The 21,129-nt window shown below is 41.5% G+C and overlaps 1 protein-coding gene across 1 annotated transcript in view; it reads right to left on the reverse strand.

Moving 5' to 3' along the window:
- Window positions 1-176: 176 nt before the first annotated feature.
- The window catches only part of KCMF1 (potassium channel modulatory factor 1), a 71,443-nt gene continuing 50,490 nt past the window's right edge, over window positions 177-21,129 (reverse strand). The window contains exons 4-7 of the mRNA XM_081101146.1: window positions 12,142-12,257; window positions 9,184-9,362; window positions 7,066-7,348; window positions 177-2,241 (exon numbers count right to left, since the gene is read on the reverse strand). Of these exons, the coding sequence (XP_080957272.1) occupies window positions 1,980-2,241; window positions 7,066-7,348; window positions 9,184-9,362; window positions 12,142-12,257 (840 nt within the window). The 3' untranslated portion in view covers window positions 177-1,979. The remainder of the gene's footprint in view (window positions 2,242-7,065; window positions 7,349-9,183; window positions 9,363-12,141; window positions 12,258-21,129) is intronic.

Raw genomic sequence — 21,129 nt, forward strand, 5'->3', positions numbered from 1 at the left:
GCATATAATTGGCAATTTCTATGCCTTACATACAAAGTAATGCATTCACACAAAATCAGGACCTCTCAGTTTAGCATAAAAGGAAAAAAAAAATACTTGGTTAGAGATATAAAATCTCTGAGTAATGGTTAGTTAGGCTAATTCACCAACAGCAAAGAAATTCAAGTGGTCAACAGTCTTGAAAATGCTTTATTGAAATGTGTGACTTATGTGCAGAAGATGGGTTTGAAAAGACCACAGCTTGAAAACTGGGTTTGGAAACGTTTCAACAACTGAGAAAAAGAAAATCGCTACTGGACTGGACTTCCAGGATAACCGGAAGCCTGCTGTAAAATTCTCCTTCAAAACACTTCCGTCACAGAAACTCAAGGAAACAAAGCCGTTATATTTGGAAACGGTTGGAGTCTGAGGTGCGGAGGAGAGCGAGTTTTCTAGACAGGTGGGGTGACTTCTTTTTTGGTTACATCTGGATGGACATGGACTTCACAGTTCTCGGAAGAACACCAGAGGGTGTTCAAGTCTGTATGCTCGTCGTGTTGCAGACACAGAGAAATACACAGGAAGGAAGAGGGCTAGGGAGAGGAGACTGCGAGAAGGGTTCAGAGATGAGAACTGGAACAAGACATGATTAGGTTATAAATTTATCAGAAGCTGTGCGCACCTTTTTTTAAAAGTCCTACATTTACATTCCAAAAACTGCCCCCCAAACCCCAAACCCGCTGTTCCTGCCTTGGAGCTATTGTGAAAGTCTATGCACAAAAACTGCAACAGAAAATAAAAAAATATCCCGGCCCCTCCAAACCCCAAAAAGCTGTACATTTTCTTTTTTACACATAGGATCAATAATATAGGCATATAGGTGGCATGATTCAATTAAAAGGCTTTACTTTTTATGCCTGAAAAAACCCAATAAATAAAAGGTGCTGAAGTTAGCATTAAGAATTTGGTTGTAATATATCGACAAAATCTGGAAAGGCAAATCCTCCAAGCTCCCCTGATACTGATCTGTCTCAGCAACTATGAAGCACATACATAAACAACGCAGATATGATTGAGAATGTGAGATTTTCAAAAACAAAGACGACATAATTCAGGTTAATTTTGTTGAACAGCGGACAAATGAAATTCATCTACACCTGAATAAAACATATTTAACAATTGAAAAAAACTTTAAACAACCACAAAAAGTGAAAACTTGAAACAAACATGAGCAGATTTGTTTTAGGGCACACGAACGCCCTGCAGCAGATCCCGACAGTGGCTTTACTGGCGTGTCTTCTACAGATGAGTTACAGAGACAGGCTGAGCTCCACGCGGGAAAGATAACGAACAGGCGATAGGACAGTCACACAGGGCGGAGCCGACACCCGCTACAACTCCCAGGTTCCACTGCAGAGCTGGCTTTATGCGTAGGAGGCACACAAAGAAAGGTGATTCAGGCAGACATTATTCAAAAGCTACTTCATCATGTAACTCTTTTGCCTGGTAACCACTGAATAATGTTTGGGAAAGCTTTGGGCTTTTATTTTTGTTTAAGTTTTACTCCTTGTATTTAATATTTTAAATAACAAGGGCACTAAAACTCATGCACGCTGCAAAAAACCTCATGCAGTAGTTAAGGTAAACCATCCAAGCAGTTTTTATTCATTAATATTCATAAATACACACAGCAGCTTCATTAGAGATTTCAATTTTCCTCTTCAGTTTGAATGTGGAGTATTAGGAGAGCCTTTTTGCATGTCAAGGTACAGGAAGCAGAGGTCGCCCCTGCACTGCTACCTACATTTACCTGCTAGAAGTAAAAATTAGTTAAGTGGAAATGATTATCATATATATTTTCTCTCTTCCTTTTGAATGTACACAATGTAACAAGAGTGACAGACCTGAAATTACAATCACCAAACAAACCCAAGATAGTTGTTGTCCACTTTCATTGGCAAATACAGCACAGAGGACATTGTCTGCGAATTGGGATGTCATCAAAGAGGAGGTGGTGGAGGCTCATTTCCTTTATTACTCTCTTTTAAATTTAGGTTTTCTAACGCAACATCTAAAGGCATAATATCTACACAGCCCATAGCACCAAAATCTGCCATCTCCCCCCGTTCATCCTCGTCCGAGGAGGAGCTCTCCTCGCGCACTAAGGTGGACAGAAGGAGCTCTTGAACAAACAGGCTGCGGTCTGCGCGCTCACTTTCCATGGACTGGCGCTCTGCTTCGGACATTTTAGGATCGTTCAACCTGTGCAAGTCAAAGAGAAAAGATCTTATTGGACAACATCAACGGACAAAGACATGGCCAACTTCTGCAATGTCCTACACTGCGGGCTTTCCCGGTGGCAAAACTCAGAATCTGAGACACATTGTTGGAATACCTTGCTCTAATTTATCACCGTAATTTTGCTGAAATTCCACACATTTGTAGCAATACTGTTACCTGAGGTGCAGTCTATGCTTTAATTAGATTCAGTAAAACAAATATATTTAGATTTCTCACACTTCCTTCAGAGAAAACTGCAGTGAAAATTGTTCTGAGCAAAACAAACTTTCTAACAGATCAGATGCTTGGGGACATAGTGATTTCCTTAACCAGGATTTCACCCATGGGTAGTAAAAATGGGAAATACTGGTATAGCAACCCTGGTCACAAAAAAACAAAAGCTCTAGTGATTAGAGTATTTGACTGAAAAATTTCCTAGAAGTTTCCTTGACTTTTCTCTGATTCCATGTAATTCTTCCTGAGATGAAGTTATATACCAGTGGTTCTCAACCTGTGGGTCGAGACCCCTTTGGGGGTCAAACAACCTTTTCACAGGGGTCGCCTAAGACCATCGGAAAATACATATATAATTACATATTGTTTTTGTGATTAGTCACTATGCTTTAATTATGTTCAATTTGTAACAACGAAATTGGGGGTTACCACAACATGAGGAACTGTATTAAAGGGCCGCGGCATTAGGAAGGTTGAGAACCACTGTTATATACAGAAGCCCGAGAGGACAAGAACCACCCCCCACCCCCATTCCCCATTCTTCCTACAGAGGACCTAGGAAGGAGGGCTGACCTGAGGTTTAATGGCCCAGAATGCTTATCTGCCTAGAGACAGGACAGATGTTAAGAGTTGAATTTTTGTAACCTCTTAAATAACTTAAGCAAAATTCTGCTTAATTTCAGTACTGATTTTATTTCTCTACATTTTTAGTAGAGAAAGGAATCAAAGAGGAGAGGGGACGGGAGGGGAGAAAGGAAAACTAGCTGGGGCACTGGAGTCAGGAAAAGTAACCATACAGGGAGAAGAGGGCGACAGTGACAGGAGGTGCAGCAGGCACGCAGGGCAGAGCTTCTCTCTGTGAGCCGGGTGCACCTGGGGCACAGGAGAGCTACTCCGGGGTAGAGCTGCTCCCTGAGAGCTGGGTGCACCTGGGGCACACAGGGGCTACTCCAGGGCAGAGCTGCTCCCTGAGAGCCGGGTGCACCTGGGGCACACAGGGCTGCTCCACGCTCCGCTATAGCGGCACCTGCTCTGTGCTGTCACACTGATGCTGAGAGGAACGGGACAGGGGCTTCCCAAAGTAACAATGAAGGATACATACTGGGCACTTCCTAGGGGTCAGGCTCTGTTTTAAGTGCTTTTCATATGTAGTATCTCTTTTCACTCCTATGAGTTAAGTCCTGTTATTATCAACATTTTAAAGGAAGAGGAAACTGAAGCAGAGCTTAAGTGACGCTCAAAATCTCATGGCTGTCAAGTTCAAAACCACTGAATGATTAGATCTCTTGCACAGAAAACAAAGGAAAATATCTGAATTTCAGAACTTAAAGAAAGCAAAAGGATGTGGAAAGTAATTACATAAAAAGCCATTAAATCAACATTGAAAGAAAATGACTGGGGACATTTATGGCAAAAAACAAATAGGACTGTCATAGAGTCCTGGCCCATGTGGTTTAGCTGGTTGAGTGCCATCCCATGCACCAATAAGAGGATGCTGGTTTGCTTCCCAGTCAGGGCACATGCCAGGGTGGCGGGCTTGATCCCCCAGTGGAGGCGTGCAGGAGGCAGCCGATTGATGTTTCTCTCTCCTTCTCCACCCCCCCCCCCCTCTAAAATCAATAAAAACTTTTTTTTAAAAGAATATCATAAATATCAAATGGAACAGAAGAAGACTGAGCATTAGACTACATATTCTCTATCAAAAACTATAAAAGTGTTAAGAATTGAAATACATTCCACACCCTTCGTTTTGGAAAAGGCCTCCAGAAAAGGGGAGGGGGGGAACCCTTAAGTCAAAGCCCCTGTGGAAAAATAAAGTACGTATAGAGGAATAACTATATAGAAAGTGGAAAAACCAGAAGCATATAGGCTGAGGCTCTAATTCTTTGGAGATCATGTAATTCTAATATTACTGTTTTGATATTTTAGGAAATAACTGAAAAAAGTTTCATTCCTGAGAGGTAGCTAAAATCTGGTACTAGGGCTAGGTTTCTGATGGGCCAGACTGCACCTGGGATGGAGAAGTAGCCAAACTAGCTGGTTCCACCTCCAAGACTGAAACCTGACACAGGCACTTAATCATTTCTAAAAAGTCAACCATTTTGAATCCCAAAAAACTGTGTTCTCACCATAAGTTTCAGGGCAACATGAACAGAAACTGTCTCTGGCCAAAGAGATCAAAGGTCAGGCTTGAGCCCACACATATCGCAGAATAGCTGTGTGAGCAGAGACCAGGTTTTCCCCTGGAGACACTGCAGCCACTCACTCTCCTGGCCTTGAACAACACAATGCATGTTAATATACTATTTGAAGTTCTGAGAAGTCCAACAGTAAATAAATCATTTCTGTTTCTTAGTTTTGCCCAAACTTCTTCATTAGGAAAAAAATGAACGTGATTAACTACATATATTCCTTAGAATATATAAAGTTCCAGGGAATATTTTTTGGGAAATACTACCTTAGGTAAATAGTGAGTCAGGAACAAATGATACAATGAAAGATGTGGAAAATGGTCTACAAACTGCAAGGTACTGTGCAATGTTCAGCATCAGGTGACAGCAGGGGCCTTCAAGAACCGAGGGACTCAGGCACCCACAGCATTCCCTGGGAGCTAGATGTCTAGTGTAGAAAAACTGCAGAGAGAAATCCCATATCAAGCCCATGGAGTCTGGGGCTAACAAAACAACAACGAAAAACAAATAATGGGGCCAGGGTAGGAAGATGTCTTTTCTAAAGGGCACAGGCAAGACATTCATTCCACCCACAGGTCAGTGGGCTCTCAGAGGATACACGCATTGGTAGGTCTCCTTTCTGAGGTAGGAACCTAGATCTGGCAACTTATAGGGTTGCTGCTGGTCATTCCCTATAGGTAAGGTTACATGGCAGTAGGCGGGAGCTATCTGTGGCTCTGTGATTTATGGTGAAGCAGCATTTTCTGACAATCTAAAGGTAAATCCCCTACTTGAAACTTACTCCTTAGATCCATAACAAATGATAATAATGGGCCCCATTAATTGAGCCTTTACTCTATGCCAGATGCTGAACCAGACCCTATACATACCAGTATTTCAATTCATCCTGAAAACAATTCTCCCCCCAAACTCATAGAATATTGATGATAACATCGAGGTTTGGAGAAGTTAGTGACTTGCCTAATGTCCAAACTAGTAAATGCCAAAGCTGGGGTTCTAGTCAGGGTCCACAACACTTTCTATTCTGCATCCACAGTACATTATTTACAACTCGGTAAATGTGCCAGAGATATTTAAAAGTATGAGATAAAAAACATTTACATAGAAATATTTTCTTCTAACATCTGTCACACACATTGCATTTTAGAGACAACTAACGTATTACAGTTATCTTTTTTTAAAAAATATTTTCATTGATTTCAGAGAGGAAGGGAAAGGGAGAGATAGAAACATCGATGATCAGAGAGCATCATCGATCAGCTGCCTCCTGCATGCCCCCTACTGGGGATCAAGCCTGCAACCTGAGCATGTGCCCTTGACAGGAGTTGAACCTGGGACCCTTCAGTCTGATGCTCTATTCATTGAGCCAAGCTGGCTAGGGCTACAGTTTTCTTCTTCATTTTAGTTTTACTTTATTTTCCTCTTTGTTCCATGAAAAGCCCAAATTAGTCCAGATTCACTCTCTGTTGGGCCAAAGTCTACTCATCATTGCTCTTTCTAAATTCCTTTATATTCTTAAAAGTCACAGCAAATGCCTATGAGGTTTTGGACACAGGAACATATTCAGTTGCTAATGGTAGTTTTTAGAAGCAAATACAAAATCTACTTCATCTAGTAGAGCCACTTACTGTGATACTGAATATTTTTTACACTGTGATAAACCCATTTTTAGTACTTTTGTGTGCTGACCATAAGAATTTAAATACTGCTTCTTAATAGTCACAGGAGAAAACCATGTTATGAAATCATCTCTTGTATCTTTTAATATTTCATAACAGATTGAAAATGGTAATAAAAAGAAATTAATTATGATAACAAATATACATAATACATCCCATATATGTAATGATATGGTGTTTAAGTTTTATGGGCAACCCGGGAAAAGAAATTCTTATTTGGTAATGATATGCTGTTAGAACAGGACCACCAGCATTCCTACTTTATCTGAAATAGTAATTATTTTTCATATTCTTAGGGAAATATTAAATGTGCAGCTTTGTGTGTGTTTTTAAAAATATTTTTTTTTAGAGAGAGAGAGAGAGAGAGAGAGAGAGAGAGAGAGAGAGAAACATCAATGATGAGAATCATTGATCGGCTATCTCCTGCATGTCCTCTATTGGAGATAAAGCCGGCAATCTGGGCATGTGCCCTGACCAGAAATAGAACTGTGACCTCCTGGTTCATAGGTCGAGGCTCAACCACTGAGCCACACTGGCTAGGCTGAATGTGCAATTTTGATCACAAACCCATGGGCTTTAATGGTTTGATTAAAGGCAGAGTGTTTAAGAACATACATGAGCACAAAAGAGAAAAGATCATTTCAAACTGAGTAGAGCTAATGAAACACTGCTTCTGAAAGAAATGTTAATAAATGAGCTACCTTGTTAAAAGAAATTGGGAATTCTGGAGAGTCTGCTGACTGCTTTCCGTGTTAGCTGGGTTGGGTGTTGCTGTGGATTGTGTGATTGTAGTGGTGACACTGCTTGTGTTAGTGCGCCGGCTTGCATTGCGTGCGGTCTCCAGTTGCTGCCGCGCCGCCTGGGCGTGCTGCCGTTCTAGCTGCAGCTGCATCTGCAGTTGTTGTAACTGCGAAGCGGAAGGGCCAGAAGAATTAAGCTGTCCTCCTGCAGAACGTCTCACTCCTGACAACTGAGATAAAAGCTCTGCCAATGGAAATGAAGATGATTAATGTCTACTTAAATATTGCAGAAAACAGAATGGTGCACTCTTCTACCCAAGGAACATTAAAATGAAGGGCCCACAGGCAGGTACCCATGGCAACATTTAGTTTCAGTTTGGAAATCAACACTTTTTAGAATACCTCTTGGAGGCTGGAGGTGTTAGGTGTGGGGAATGCACATATGAGTATTAACCCACATGCAATTATTTTTGTTTTAGGCAAAACATAACAGATTGTTGAAGTTATTTGCTTAATGAGCTAATTTAGTTATACTTTCTCTACTTTTTAGTAGATTCAAGTGGTTCATCCTCTAATCCAATCAGAATAGAAACCCTCTCAGCATGAGTTCCACCAAAGCAAGGCACTTCCCAGTTCTTACAATAGTGCCGGATACATAGCAGGCACTCAAGCATGTACTCAGTGACTGACTGAATGAATGATCAGAATGAAATCCAAGAGACCTGAACCATTGCTAACTCTGACCTTGCCCACTTGCCTCGCCTTCTCTCTGACACTGTCACATGAGAAGGCAGAGCACCACTGAAGATGCACAGTAAGGTGACGGGCCTGTGCAGCCTCCTTGGTCTATTCTGATCAGCCCTCATTAAGAGTGAGGTGACCGCTGTCCCTGCATCTTCATCTAAGAAGGTGCAGTCATGCCTTCTCCCACCCAGAGGGTCACCTGGAGTTGACAATTGCCTTGTAGACATTCCCAGGCTAGTAAATGCTCTTCACCATTAAAACTCAGCTGAGGAACTACTTTAAGTTTTAATTTTAGAACCTCGCTACCAAAGATAGAAAGTAAATACTGGATTCCCTTTGGATATTTTTTAAAATCCAAAACTCAGTTTATTGAGTGCATTGCACATCCAATGCCTAAAGCACATCTGGAATGAAGATTTTACATGCATATCACATTTTAAAGAACAGTTATGAGTAAAAGGGGTCCTAGTTTCCGTTACAGATTTACGCCTATCAGTGTGTGAGCACGCTCTGCAAGCCACACCATGGCTCCCGGCACTGTGTGTACACTCCGACCTGCCCCAGGCCTCCCAGTCTCACTGCCTGCCTGTGCCTGTCAATTTTAGGGTACACTCATTAAAAAAAACTAAATTTATTGAGATAACATTGGTTAATAACATGATAGAAATTCCAGGTGTACAACATAATTCGGAATCTGTATACTCTATTGTGTGCACATCCACCCAAAGTCTAATTTCCTCCCATTACCTACAGTGATTTCTGACATTTTATTTTGACGCTCAACTCCTGTGTTGTGTGGCTGGCTTCTAGGTTGGCCATCCACTAAACCCTGCAACTTGCTATAAACTCCATGTTCAAATGTTTTTTAGTAAGACTTTCCCAAGCTATTAAGACATATTCTTTTCGGTATGTTTGATACCATAACTCCCAAATCAAAGCAAGAACAGAGAAATTCTTACTTTACTTTCATGTATGAGAAGACCTGAATTCTTTAGTCTTGTCAATTAGTTTTCTTATCCGTGTATTTGTGGAGGCTGAACCATGATTCTGATGGTCTTTTAACTGAACCTCTTATGATTTTCTTGGGTTTCAATGCAGGCCACAAACAAAACATAGAGCCATGCCTTACTATCTAATGCCTCTAACTACTTAAATAATGCCAGAATAATACGAACATTATGTTGTCTATTTTAAAAATACTTTATACTATAAAAATTTGGGGAATTTTGTGAAAGAATGAGTGTGTTAAGAGATTAGGAGCACAAATCCCACCAAAAAACTTTATAGGGAGCCTCCTTCCCGGCCATTCCATTTATTAATGTGGAACTAACTTACCAGCTATAGGATCCATGGCTTCCCTATTGCTTGGAGAATATGAACTCTGAGAAGAAGAAAGTCCACCAGTAGAACTGCTAGTAAAGTGCATGTTTGATCTACGAGCACGAGGACCTCCTAGTCCCCGGCCAGGGTGAAACATTCTACGTACGTGTCGAACACCACTCGATTCATCATAACTCCAAAGTTAAGGGGAAAAACCAAGTGTTTTACAGACAGAAAAGAAAAAAATCACTTGAGCCCTTGCTAGATAAATAGAGATTTCCTAAACTGTAAGCATTTCAAAATAGCACATTTAATTTAGAGTACAAAATATCACAACTATATCTATAACTATATAAGGGCTATTAACTCTAAAAAAACCCAAAAACTCAAATACATTGCAATGTGAGAGTGTGTGTATATTGTGTGTGTGTGTTCAAAGGGAAAAGCTTCTCCAGGAAGAAGAAATTTCTTCCTGGTTCCAGCTACAATAACCAGAGTTACACCGCCGGACAAAGTGAAAGGCATTGCCCGGTCAGATAGCCCAGCTGAGACATTCCCTAACCATGCTCTCCGTACTGAACTTCTTACCTGTTCACAATGAGGTGACCACAACTAATAAGCATCAGTTTTTAGATCCGTGCTAAGATATAAGCTAACCAAATCTCATTGTCTGTAATGAGAAAGGAATAGCATGAATAATTTACATTGAGGAGTGAGAGTCCTCTGGATGACTAGTTTTAAAGCGTTGTCTTTAAGTTCTTCAATGCTGCTGCTGCTAAAAAAAAAAAAAAAGGGTTCTGGAGCTTAGGAGGCTTAGTGAGATGCCACTCCCTCATGTCAAAGTTACCAGGTAGCACCTGAAGTCCCTGAAAAATTAGAATGCTTCCAGGATCCCTGCTATGCCAACATTTTGTTTCTAGAACTTCCTGGTAATGCTCATTTGGAATCTAAAATGTAACAAATGCCTTCTGCTACTCTTTCATTTTACATAGTTTAATCTTTTCTTGGTAACCAGAGACTCTTATAAAAATCTCACAGAGCCCTGGCTGGTTTGGCTCAATGGATGGAGCACTGGCCTGCGGACTCGGGGGTCCCGGGTTCGATTCCAGTCAAGGGCATGTGCCTTGGTTGCGGGCACATGCCCAGTGGGGGGTGTGCAGGAGGCAGCTGAATTGATGTTTCTCTCTCATCGATGTTTCTAACTCTCTATCCCTCTCCCCTCCTCTCTGTAAAAAATCAATAAAATATATTTTTAAAAAAATCTCACAGAAATGGATGCAAATGATGTGGGACATTCTAGTGAATGGACACCAACTTCACTAGACCCCCTTGAACTTGCGGGAAAGTTCAGGATAACAGCTTGGTTTTAAATTCCTTGCCTAGCTTCTTCATGGAGATGGAGTGAGCATGGACCAAGCACAGTCATTCTGGGTACTATTATAAGATTCTTCTACATAAAATGCAAGTGACTCAAAGGCTTAAATATTTTTGGCTCATTTGGGTTTTCTTATGCTCTTAAAAAAAGGAATCACTGCTCTTTTCATGTTGCCTTCAGGGTCCCTGCTCTTAGGAGAAAAAAGGTTTCCTCTGTTCACTGATACTGGCTCAGCTCAGGCTGACATGCTAATATCTCAGGCTGGGTCCACATCTTTACTTTCCATTGGCTTCCACGTATCTCCCCATAACTCTAAAGGGCCATATTTCCAGTTAGAAAGTTAGGAACAGTGAGCAAAGGATGGGAGAAAGAAAACCAGGAAACCTATTTCTTTCTCAATAGATCTAAGGTTAAATTATGATTGCCAAGAGGCATTCAAAAGAATAAGAATAAAGACTTTAGCCCTAGCTGGTATGGCTCAATGGCTAGAATGTTGGCCTGCAGACTGAAGGGTCCCAGGCTCGATTCCGGTCAAGGGCACCACATATTCAAGTTGGGGGCTCGATCACCAGTAGGGGGCGTGAAGAAGGCAGTCAATCAAACATTCCCTCTCATCATTGATGTTTCTATCTCCCTCTCCCTTCCTCTCTGAAATAAAATATATATTTTTAAAATAAAGACTTTATAAGCATAAAGTCTTGTGATTAGTGCTCGAATCACTTCAAAATGGAATGAACACTGACACCTTTACATACAAACTGAACTCTAAATTAATCAGTGACAGTTTTAGAAAAACAATTCATAACATGAAACCCCAGCACGGAGACTACAAAATTAATCACTGGTGGGCTGGTAAACTTCAGGGAGGTCACAGGGAACTGCTAGAAACTGCCATGGGCTGGGCTTGGAAGGGGAAGCAGAAATGAGAGTGGGAAGGGAGCTCAGAGCTGGACTGACCGTGTGCTCTCCTAGAGTCTGCACAGGAAGTGGCTTTCCCTGGAGAAAGGGACTCCAAAGGGTAACAGCCCCAAGGGCACATCTGCCCACCACCCCACCTACCATAGGAGAAGACAACAGCACACAGATTTCCATTTGGATTCGCATTTTCCTTTTTTGTATGAAAATACTGTCTTAAATATTGTTTGTAATAAACTAACAATGATGAGCAAGTCAACTTTCAATTAATGAGCATGGTTCATATAAAAGTCAGCAAATAAAAAGAGAAATATGAAACTGCATCTCAACACTGAATCACTTTTAGGAAAACACCTAATAAACTAAATAAAATAAATCAAAGGTTAGTTTTTCTCTTTGAGAATACTGTCCTTAAAACCAATCAAAATGAGCCCTGGCCAGTGTTGCTCAGTGGATAGAGTGTTGGCCTGTGCACTGAAGGGTGGCACGTTTGATTCCTGGTCAAGGGCAAACACCTGGGTTGCAGGTTCACTCCTGGTCAGAGTGGGTGAAGGAGGCAGCCAATAGATATGTTTCTCTCACATGGGTGGTTCGTTCTCCCCCACCCCCCCTTCCCTTCCACTCTCTGAAAAGCAATGGAAAAAAATCCTCCAGTGAAAATTAACAACAACAAAAACCCAAACAAAACAAAGGATATTAAATCTCTAGGGGCTCTGTGTTCAAGTGTCAGATGAGCTGCAAAGTCGTCCGTGACATGATTAGGATCGCCTCCAGGTAATGCTGCACATATAGGACAAATCTGAAATGAAAAGAAAGCAGATGTAATTAATGAACACTGATCAGACATCTTTCTAGATGACTATCCTATCCTATATAATAAAAGGCTAATATGCAAATTGACCAAACAGCAGAATGACCAGTCACTATGACACGCACTGACCACCAGGGGGTAGACACTCAGCCAGAAGCCGGGCTCACAGCTGGCAAGTGCAGCGGCAGTGGTGGGAGGCTCTCCTGCCTCTGCAGCAGCATTAAGGACCCCTCGGGGGATGTCCAATTGCCAGCTTAGGCCAGTCAGACATCCCCTGAGGGGTCCTGGACTGCGAGAGGGCGCAGGCCGGGACCCCCCCCCCCCCCCGCATGAATGTTGTGCACTGAGCTTCTAGTTTTACTATAAAGTCTATTGTTACCAAGTTTTAATTAGGCAAAACACAGATGGATCCTGAACCGGTGAACACATGGAGGCCTGAAAAAACTGCAGCACATCATGCTGTCACTCAGAGCGAAAACAGACAGTCCCTCGGGTCAGACACAACAGTTCCAGACAGTTCACACTTGAGCTCTGGTGAGCCTCCCAACAGCTTGGCTGATTCATTTACATGGTCTAGCAAAATGGTTCCATAAAAAATATTTAAAATGTGCTATTTAGTGTACATCATGCCTAAGTCCAGTCTTGAATGGTCAAAACTGGAACATAAGCTTCCCCATAAGCTAGACTTGAGGGTCAATCTCTAAATAAGACAGCAAAACTCTTATTACGGAGCAACTGTACAACTTTATATACTTTCAATGTGATATAAGACAGACAATGATCACTGATCATATGCAAATGTGCTCTATAACTTCCAGGGGGAAATGGGTGGGTGGAGTGGAAGCCCATTTTTAGATCCTTGTTTCCCAGAGGAATGGGAGGTGGGACAAAAGCTTGGGATCAGGGAAAGTTCAAGGATTAGAAGACCAACTTCCTTTGGGCTATAGGGCAAGGGATAGAAGGAGGAAGTAGGAATAAAATGGCATATAGGGAGGAAGAGAAAGCTGGAGAGGTTAGAAATGTGGCTTCTGAAACAGCAGTTTCAACAGAAGTGGTGAAAGGAGGCAGGAGAGGGGAAGGCTAGAAAGAACGAGGACCTTTCAGGGGAGATGCTTACTCTTCCAGAAGCCCAAAGGGCAGATGATGATCTAAGAGTGGTAGCTAAGCCATGAAGTAGGAAGAACTTCAATCTTAACGAACACAGCCATGCAAACAGGCCTGCTGCAAAGGAAGCCCTGGGGAACTGTAACAGTCCAAGTTTTAGGCTTGTGCCTCTCTAGGACTAAGAGAGTTAAGGAGATATGTGATTCATCTTGCCAATACATGTGTCATGTGCTTAAATTCTTTCACCTGGAGAAAATTTGGGCAACTGGTGACCTCACTGCCTCTCCCAGCAGCGTGGGAGCAGAGTGGCACTGGAGGTGAGGGGGCAGGGAAAAGTGAGACTTGGGAGGACAACACTGGACACAGGGAAAAACAAACTACTCTGACTTCTAGAGCCTAAGTCAACACAGCCGTCTTCAAGAGACTAGAAAGCAGAAGTCCCCTGAGAATATGACTCTGCTGTGATCCCAGATCTCCTTGTGCCCTAGCAGCCAGCTGTCCTGATTGTCTGCCAGAAGACTGAGAAATACCCTCAAGAACACCGTAAGCCCTAGCCGGTTTGGCTCAGTGGATAGAGCATTAGCCTGGGGACTGAAGGATCCCGGGTTCAATTCCGGCCAAGGGCACATGCCCGGGTTGTGGGCATACAGGAGGCAGCCAATCAATGATTCTCTCTCATCATTGATGTTTCTATCTCTCTCCTTCTCCCTTCCTCTCTGAAATCAATAAAAACATATATAGTTTTAAAAAGAACACCTTAAGATGGTCATGAGAAATAATGTTGAAGCATGACATTGTGCAAAAAAAGTAGGGTGGTCACAATGGGATGTGCCTGTGAGGCAAATAGAGAGAAGGAGATAGGAGCTGTGAGTGTGCATGTCTTAGAAGATGCCAGAAAGGTGGTCATTTTTTTTCTGTAACAGAGAAAAGCAATTGTATCTGCTCACAAGTTTACACAGTATCAACTCTTTTACTAGGAATTTAGATTTTACTGTCTGTACCATTCCAGCCTGTGATATCAGGTGATAGTGTCTGATACACTTATTTTCCTTTTCACCTATTTCTACCTTGCTTAGATAGATCGTAAGCCCTTTGAGGAATGCAGGACAGTAAAAGACCAACAACGTTTGGAGAAAAAAATCCTCTAGTTGTTTAAAAACAAGAAGCCAGCTTAAATATTTTTGAGACTCTGCATATTGCAACAATTGCATGGTGCTGGACTATGTGAAGTATTATTTCTATCTATAATAATAAAAGGGTAATATGCTAATTAGACCAGATGTCATTCCAGTCATCCGTCCTGACGAAGCCAGAAAGCCAACCGGGGTCCCGGGTGCCTGCCGGCGCCGGAGGGAAGCCGGCGCTGGCAGCCTGGGGAAAGAAGGCCTACTCTTGCACGAATTTTCGTGCATCGGGCCTCTAGTAGTATCATAAGACTGCACAGTTTAAGACTTTTATCTAAAGAGAAAATAACCACTAAAGGAAAAGGCATCTTTTTAGATTGGCCTTTGGATAAAATCTATGTGCATCTTGACTTGCACAGAGACAGCTCCAGAAGTTTCAGTGCTGAGGATGCATGTAACGCTCCTGGATGAGAAGTCTCCTCAGGAATACACATTCCTGGAAGGAAGGCAGAGTGGGAAAGGACAGATACCAGATGCACTAAGGATATTCTAATAAGACGGATAATCTCCTACAAACTAGAAAAGCACTCGGAGGTGAGAATGTAAAATAAAAAGACAATCAAGATCTTTAACAAAGTATATTAGTTTCAGTTCTGTAACTCAGTCTTTTAGATTTTGTTGTATTAAGTGCTAAGATTTTGTTGTATTAAGTGTGCTAAGTGTGCTAAGTGTGCTAAGATGACAGGATGAAGGTATTCAGAACTGCTTTATTCAGAGAGAGATAAAACAAGTACTCAAACTTATATAGTAACTAGCGATAAAGAATGAACTACCAAAGGAAGGAATTACTAGAGCAGGAGGATCACCTGGCTTAGCAGCTGGTGTAGAAAAATTAAGAGACTAGACTAGAACCAAGTGGAAGATGTTGTCGCACTCGGGCCAGATGAAGGTAACTCAGATGAGGATTTGGAACTGCTGATGGGACCAGGTGCCTGGTCATCTTTTATGTTTTATATACTTAGCAAGCTAATTCATGTTCTAGCATAAGAATTTGGGTAACTTAAGTACTTTCTTTTTCTTTTTAAAAATTCTCACCAGAGGATATTTTTTCCATTGACTTTTATAGAGAAAGTGGAGGGAGAGGAGGAGAGAGAAAAACATCGATATGAGAGAGAGAGAGAGAGAGAGAGAGAGAGAGAGAGAGAGAGAGAGAGAGAGAGAGAGAGAGAGAATAAACATTGACTGATTGTCTCCCGCACATACCCCACACCCTGACTGGAGCCTGAGATGGAGCCTACAACCAAGCATATTGCTGTTGACCAGGAATCGAACCCAAGACCCGACGGTCCTTGGGTTGACACTCTAACCACTGAGCAAAACCGGTCAGGGCAGGTTGTACTCTCTGAGAAGTAATGGAGGGAAGAAGAAGAAAGAAAAACAAGAACAAAACAGGGCAGGAGAAACAGGGAAGAGGTGGGGGAGAGAGGGGCAGACCGAACACCACCCCTGACATTCAGGATCACAAATACTGCTTAGTCTTGAGTGTGTCTTACGTTCACATGATGGTACCTAATCCTTATACAGGACAGCACAATTCCACACAAAGGATAAGCTACTGACTCTAAAATTATGAGTTTGTCAACATCAATATTTATTATACTTCTGCCATATGATATAGTAATGCCTATTTCTCGAACAAGAAAATTTTATATAACAAATAAAATTATAACAACTTGTCAACATTAAGGCTTACTGAATTGGCTTAAGTCAGTGTTTCCTAAATTTGACTGCAGATTTTAAAAAATATAGTTTCCCAGGCTCCTTCCTGGAAACTGAGTTTAGGAGTTTCAAGATTCTGTATTTTTGACAAGGGTCCCAGTTATCTTATAACTGAAAACAATGGACCTGAAAACTAAATATTTACCCTGTGTATGAAACACCAGATGTTACGGTTATTACCCCCATCCTCACACACTGTCTTTGCTACTATTCGTCTTCCCCTTCGCTCCACCTTGCCACCGAAGAGCAGCATCGGTCCTGCTTTTCATCTGCAACCCATTTGGAAGCCTTTACCAATGTACTGAGATCCCATGCTTAGAACATAATGGAGTTTCACTTTCCCATGTGGTCCCAGTTTATGATTCACAGCCAGCAACCAGTCAGTGCAGATTCTTCATACAGGTGGTTACCAATGTCTAGAACAAACCTCTTAAAGTCCACATATAAATGCTAAGTTTCTACTTAACTTGCAAAACTTTTCCTTTGAGACAAGCCATGTCCACACAAACACAAAAATAATCTAAAGTCAGCATGCATTGCTTTTGTTTTTAAGCATCATTTCATTAACCAGTCTAAAGCCAGGTGAGATTTCCTCCAGCCTTTCTTGAACTCACACTCCCCACCAGACAGCATCCTTGCTCTAGTCAGGGGTTCTCAAACTTTTTAAACAGGGGGCCAGTTCACTGTCCCTCAGACCGTTGGAGGGCCGGACTATAGTTTAAAAAAAAAAACTATGAACAAATTCCTATGCACACTGCACATATCTTATTTTGAAGTAAAAAAACAAAATGGGAACAAATACAATATTTGTATTTGCATGTGGCCCGCAGGCCCTAGTTTGAGGACCCCTGCTCTAGGTACTGTTTAGAGCTTTAAAAACAACAGAGGAAGAGTTAAGTTCCATGTGATGAGTTCTTTTCTCTTTCCTTTTCTTTTTGGATAGGCTTCATAACACGTTTCTTGCCCTCCACTACTAAAAAAAAAAAAAATACATTTTTTAAAACTGCCAATCAGGCCTATCAAGCCTGTCCCTACTGCCTGGCTTGAACGGAAACTAGCCTGCAGCATTATGTAGAGACTGTCCTTTCACCAAAAGCATGCCAATTCATTTTGATGAATCGTCCTCTCAGACCATATGAACTGCCCTTCAACTCTGGGACGTCATGCTCTGTGTTAACAACAAACACCTTAAATGAAATACCTGTCTTGGCAATTGGCAGTTCTTGACTCAGTTTTGGGAGCACAAACTTGATAAACTCCTTTCTTTTAAGCGACTAGTTTTAGGTTTATGAGAAACATTTTCCTTTAGAGAATATCTGTTCAAAAGTTGTGATTTCAAACTTAGATACTTATATGCATAGCCGTGGACACAGACAATAGGGTGGTGTTTCCTAAATTTGGGCCTAGGGGTGACAGGGTCTGGGTGGAGGAGGGTAAGAGGGAAAAATGAGGGACACTATATATAAAAAAAGAAAAACAAATTTGTAACTCTGTGTGGTGTTGGATGTTAACTGGACTTATGGTGGTGATCATTTTGCAATGTACAGAAATAATTGAATCATGTTGTACATCTGAAACAAATATAATGTTATTTGTCAATTATATCGCAATAAAAATGTTTTGTTTTTTTTTTTAAAAAAAGTTGTGATTTCAGCCCTAGCTGGTTTGGCCCAGTGGATGGAGTGTTGGCCTGAAGACTGAGGGGGTCTCGGGTTCAATTCTGGTCAAGGCCACATGCCGGTGTTGCAGGCTCCATCCCCAGTAAGGGGTGTGCAGGAGGCAACCAATCAATGGTTCTCTCTCTCTCTCTTCCTCTCTGAAATCAATAAAAATATATTAAAAAAGATAACTAGAAACTGGAATTAAAAACAACAGCACACAAAAGTTGTGATTTCACTACATCACCTTATATTGTTACTTTCCGGAAACACCAAGTGTTTGATGTATCATTTTTCTGGCAACCATGACCTTATAACAGGCAGCACAGCTTCTTTGCAGTTTCTATCCTTTTTTGATCCATGTTCTTTCACATAATCATTATGATTAGGTTCATCCTGTTTCAAAAGGACCACAGCATCCCTGGAACCCTGCCATGCGTCCCTTCCCACTGATAGCCTAGGGGGCATGATGGTGAAGAAAGTCATGCCATTCCTCTGTACAGGTGTCAAATGTCTCTTTATTGTTCACCAAACCAAGTGGAAAAATATTCTGATTTTAAACGTTCTCTATTGTCTGGTCTCACTTGGCAGACTCAATTTATTTCCCATAACAACCATCTCTCCATCTACTGCCACTGTAACCCTCCATTTTGCCAAAACAGATACAGGTCCTTACAAGATTTGAGTAAGAACACTGTTCAACTCGATAGTATTCTAATTTTCTGTTGTTGCAGTGGAACACTGAAATTTACTTATGATTAAATATGAATTAATTCATATCAAGTTTTGTTTTTTTCCTCAGTTCCATTTTCCCCATATAATGCTGAGGTTGGATCTGTCATCTGCTTTTAGAGAGTTAGCATTTAGAAATTCAGTGGTCTTTGTTATATACAAAAGTTTTTAATTTTCCTTACATGTTATGCTTGATTTAAAAGTCCTAAGTAATTAAGATTTGCTTTTAAACATGTTTTGTGGACAGAAATATAAATTATATGTGTATGTTGATGTTCTGGGATTCACAAACCTTGAAGTAACATATTTAGCCACAATAAAAAATAACTCTAGCCCGGCCACATGGCTTAGTGGTTGAGTGCTGACCTGTGAACCAGGAAGCTATGGTTCAATGATTCCCGGTCAGGGAACATGCCTGGTTGTGGGCTCGATCCCTAGTATGGGGCATGCAGGAGACAGCCAATCTATGATCCTCTCTCATCACTGATGTTTCTTTCTCTCTCTCTCCCCCTCCCCACCTTATCTCTAAAATCAATTAAAAATATTTTTAAAAATAAATAAGTAACTCCAAAAGAGCCGGAGCTTGACTTCCCACAATTCTCTAGTTGTGAGCACCGTGCTCTCCTAGAAGAAAACCCCAATGTAAGGCTTTCCTCTTCTGTCTTCCCTGGGGTAAGCTGGGTATTCTATCTGTGGACTTAAGGGAAATGGGAACCGCTTATTGCTTAATGGTGTCAATTAGAACAGCATGTGGCAGGGGAACAGGAATGGGGGCAGTGCCCAAGGGCCAGCAACAATTTTAGTGAAGAACCAGAGATGAGCTCCCCCTAAGCTGGTGGCGCTATGCTGTTTACACGGTCGTTAGAAATGAGAGCCTGGTGAGGACAGAGGGTGCATGCGCCTCTCCTCCAGGGAGCTTGTTCAGTGAGGTGGCGTGCAGTAGGGCTTCTTAGAAAGAATGACTTCACTTTGAATACAAGATTGGCATCTGAAAATAATTTTCCTAACCAGTTTATTTTTTTATTTTTAAATGCGAGGGGCACAGTGGGGAAAGGGGTGGTAAGAGGAGGGAAGGCTCGAAAGTACATAAAGAACTCTGTGCTACCTTATAATTTGCCAACAATTGCCAGAGAGCTTCCTTCTTTACTTTATCCTACCCTCCCGACAAATCTTCCTGCAGGCCCTGCAAACATTCTATGCACCAACTTGAAATTAACTATCTGGACATGGAACTATACAAACCAGTATTTCATAGGAGAAAGAAGAAACCAGGCCAGTGGCCAAAGAAAAAGGAATTCAAAATCAATGTCTCTACCACCTACTGCTCTCTCCATAGCACTTCCTTTCACTTCACGTGCTCTTCCCATTCTGAAAACTGCCTGCTCACCTTCCCCTGCAGGATTTCAATTCAACACGAGGAAAGTAGGAGTAATGAAAACCCTACCCAGAGATAACAACATACTTTCAACAGTTGGTACAGACACCTTTCTGAAAGAGCTACTATTACCTCATTTTCATGATAATCTCAGTGATTCCCCTTTTGATTTTCATAGCATCTTAAGAAACTGATTTCTTTTTTTAAAAAATATATTTTATTGATTTTTTACAGAGAGGAAGGGAGAGGGATAGAGAGCCAGAAACATTGATGAGAGAGAAACATCGATCAGCTGCCTCCTGCACACCCCCCACTGGGGATGTGCCCACAACCAAGGTACATGCCCTTGACCGGAATCGAACCCGGGATCGTCGCAAGCCGACGATCTATCCACTGAGCCAAACCGGTTCTGGCGGAAACTGATTTCTTATAGAAGCATCTCTACAAGTATCACGACACATATACATAGGATTATCCCAGAACAAATCTGAACTATCCAAAGCGCCTCTTATCATTTCCTTCTCTGCTATCAACTAAGCAATCTGCTGGTATACTAATGGCTATCACCCTTAAAATCCAAAGTACAACTATCTGATTTTAAATAAGTAAATGGGCTCAAAATAACTACTATTAAAAAACTATGCAAAGATAGCCAAATTCTAAAGATAGAAAAAAGTGAGCTATAAAATAGAGAGTGTTTTGAGTGTAAAGTAATGAAAAGGCCTGGCCGGTGTGGCTCACTGGTTGAGTGTTGACCTCTGAACCAGGAGGTCCAGCTCAATCACCAGTTGGGGGTGGTGCAGGAGGCAGCCGATCAATGATTCTCTCTCATCATCGATGTTTCTTTCTCTCCCTCTTCCTTCCTCTCTGAAATCAGTAATAATATATTTTTTTAAAAAGTAATGAAAAGCACAAATAGTAAAGGCAACACATCCTGATGATCTATAATCTTTCTAGCTGAATACGTACAGTTTAGTGGCAATATGATTGCCTGTCGCAACTGTATTTTTTAAATCCTGTTTCTCCATATTATTAAATAAAGTACCTTTGTTCACAGAAGAGCAGACAGCATCCAACTGCATTCTTTG

This window comes from Myotis nattereri (genome assembly GCF_964212035.1).
Source record: "Myotis nattereri genome assembly, chromosome: 10".
NCBI lineage: Eukaryota > Metazoa > Chordata > Mammalia > Chiroptera > Vespertilionidae > Myotis > Myotis nattereri.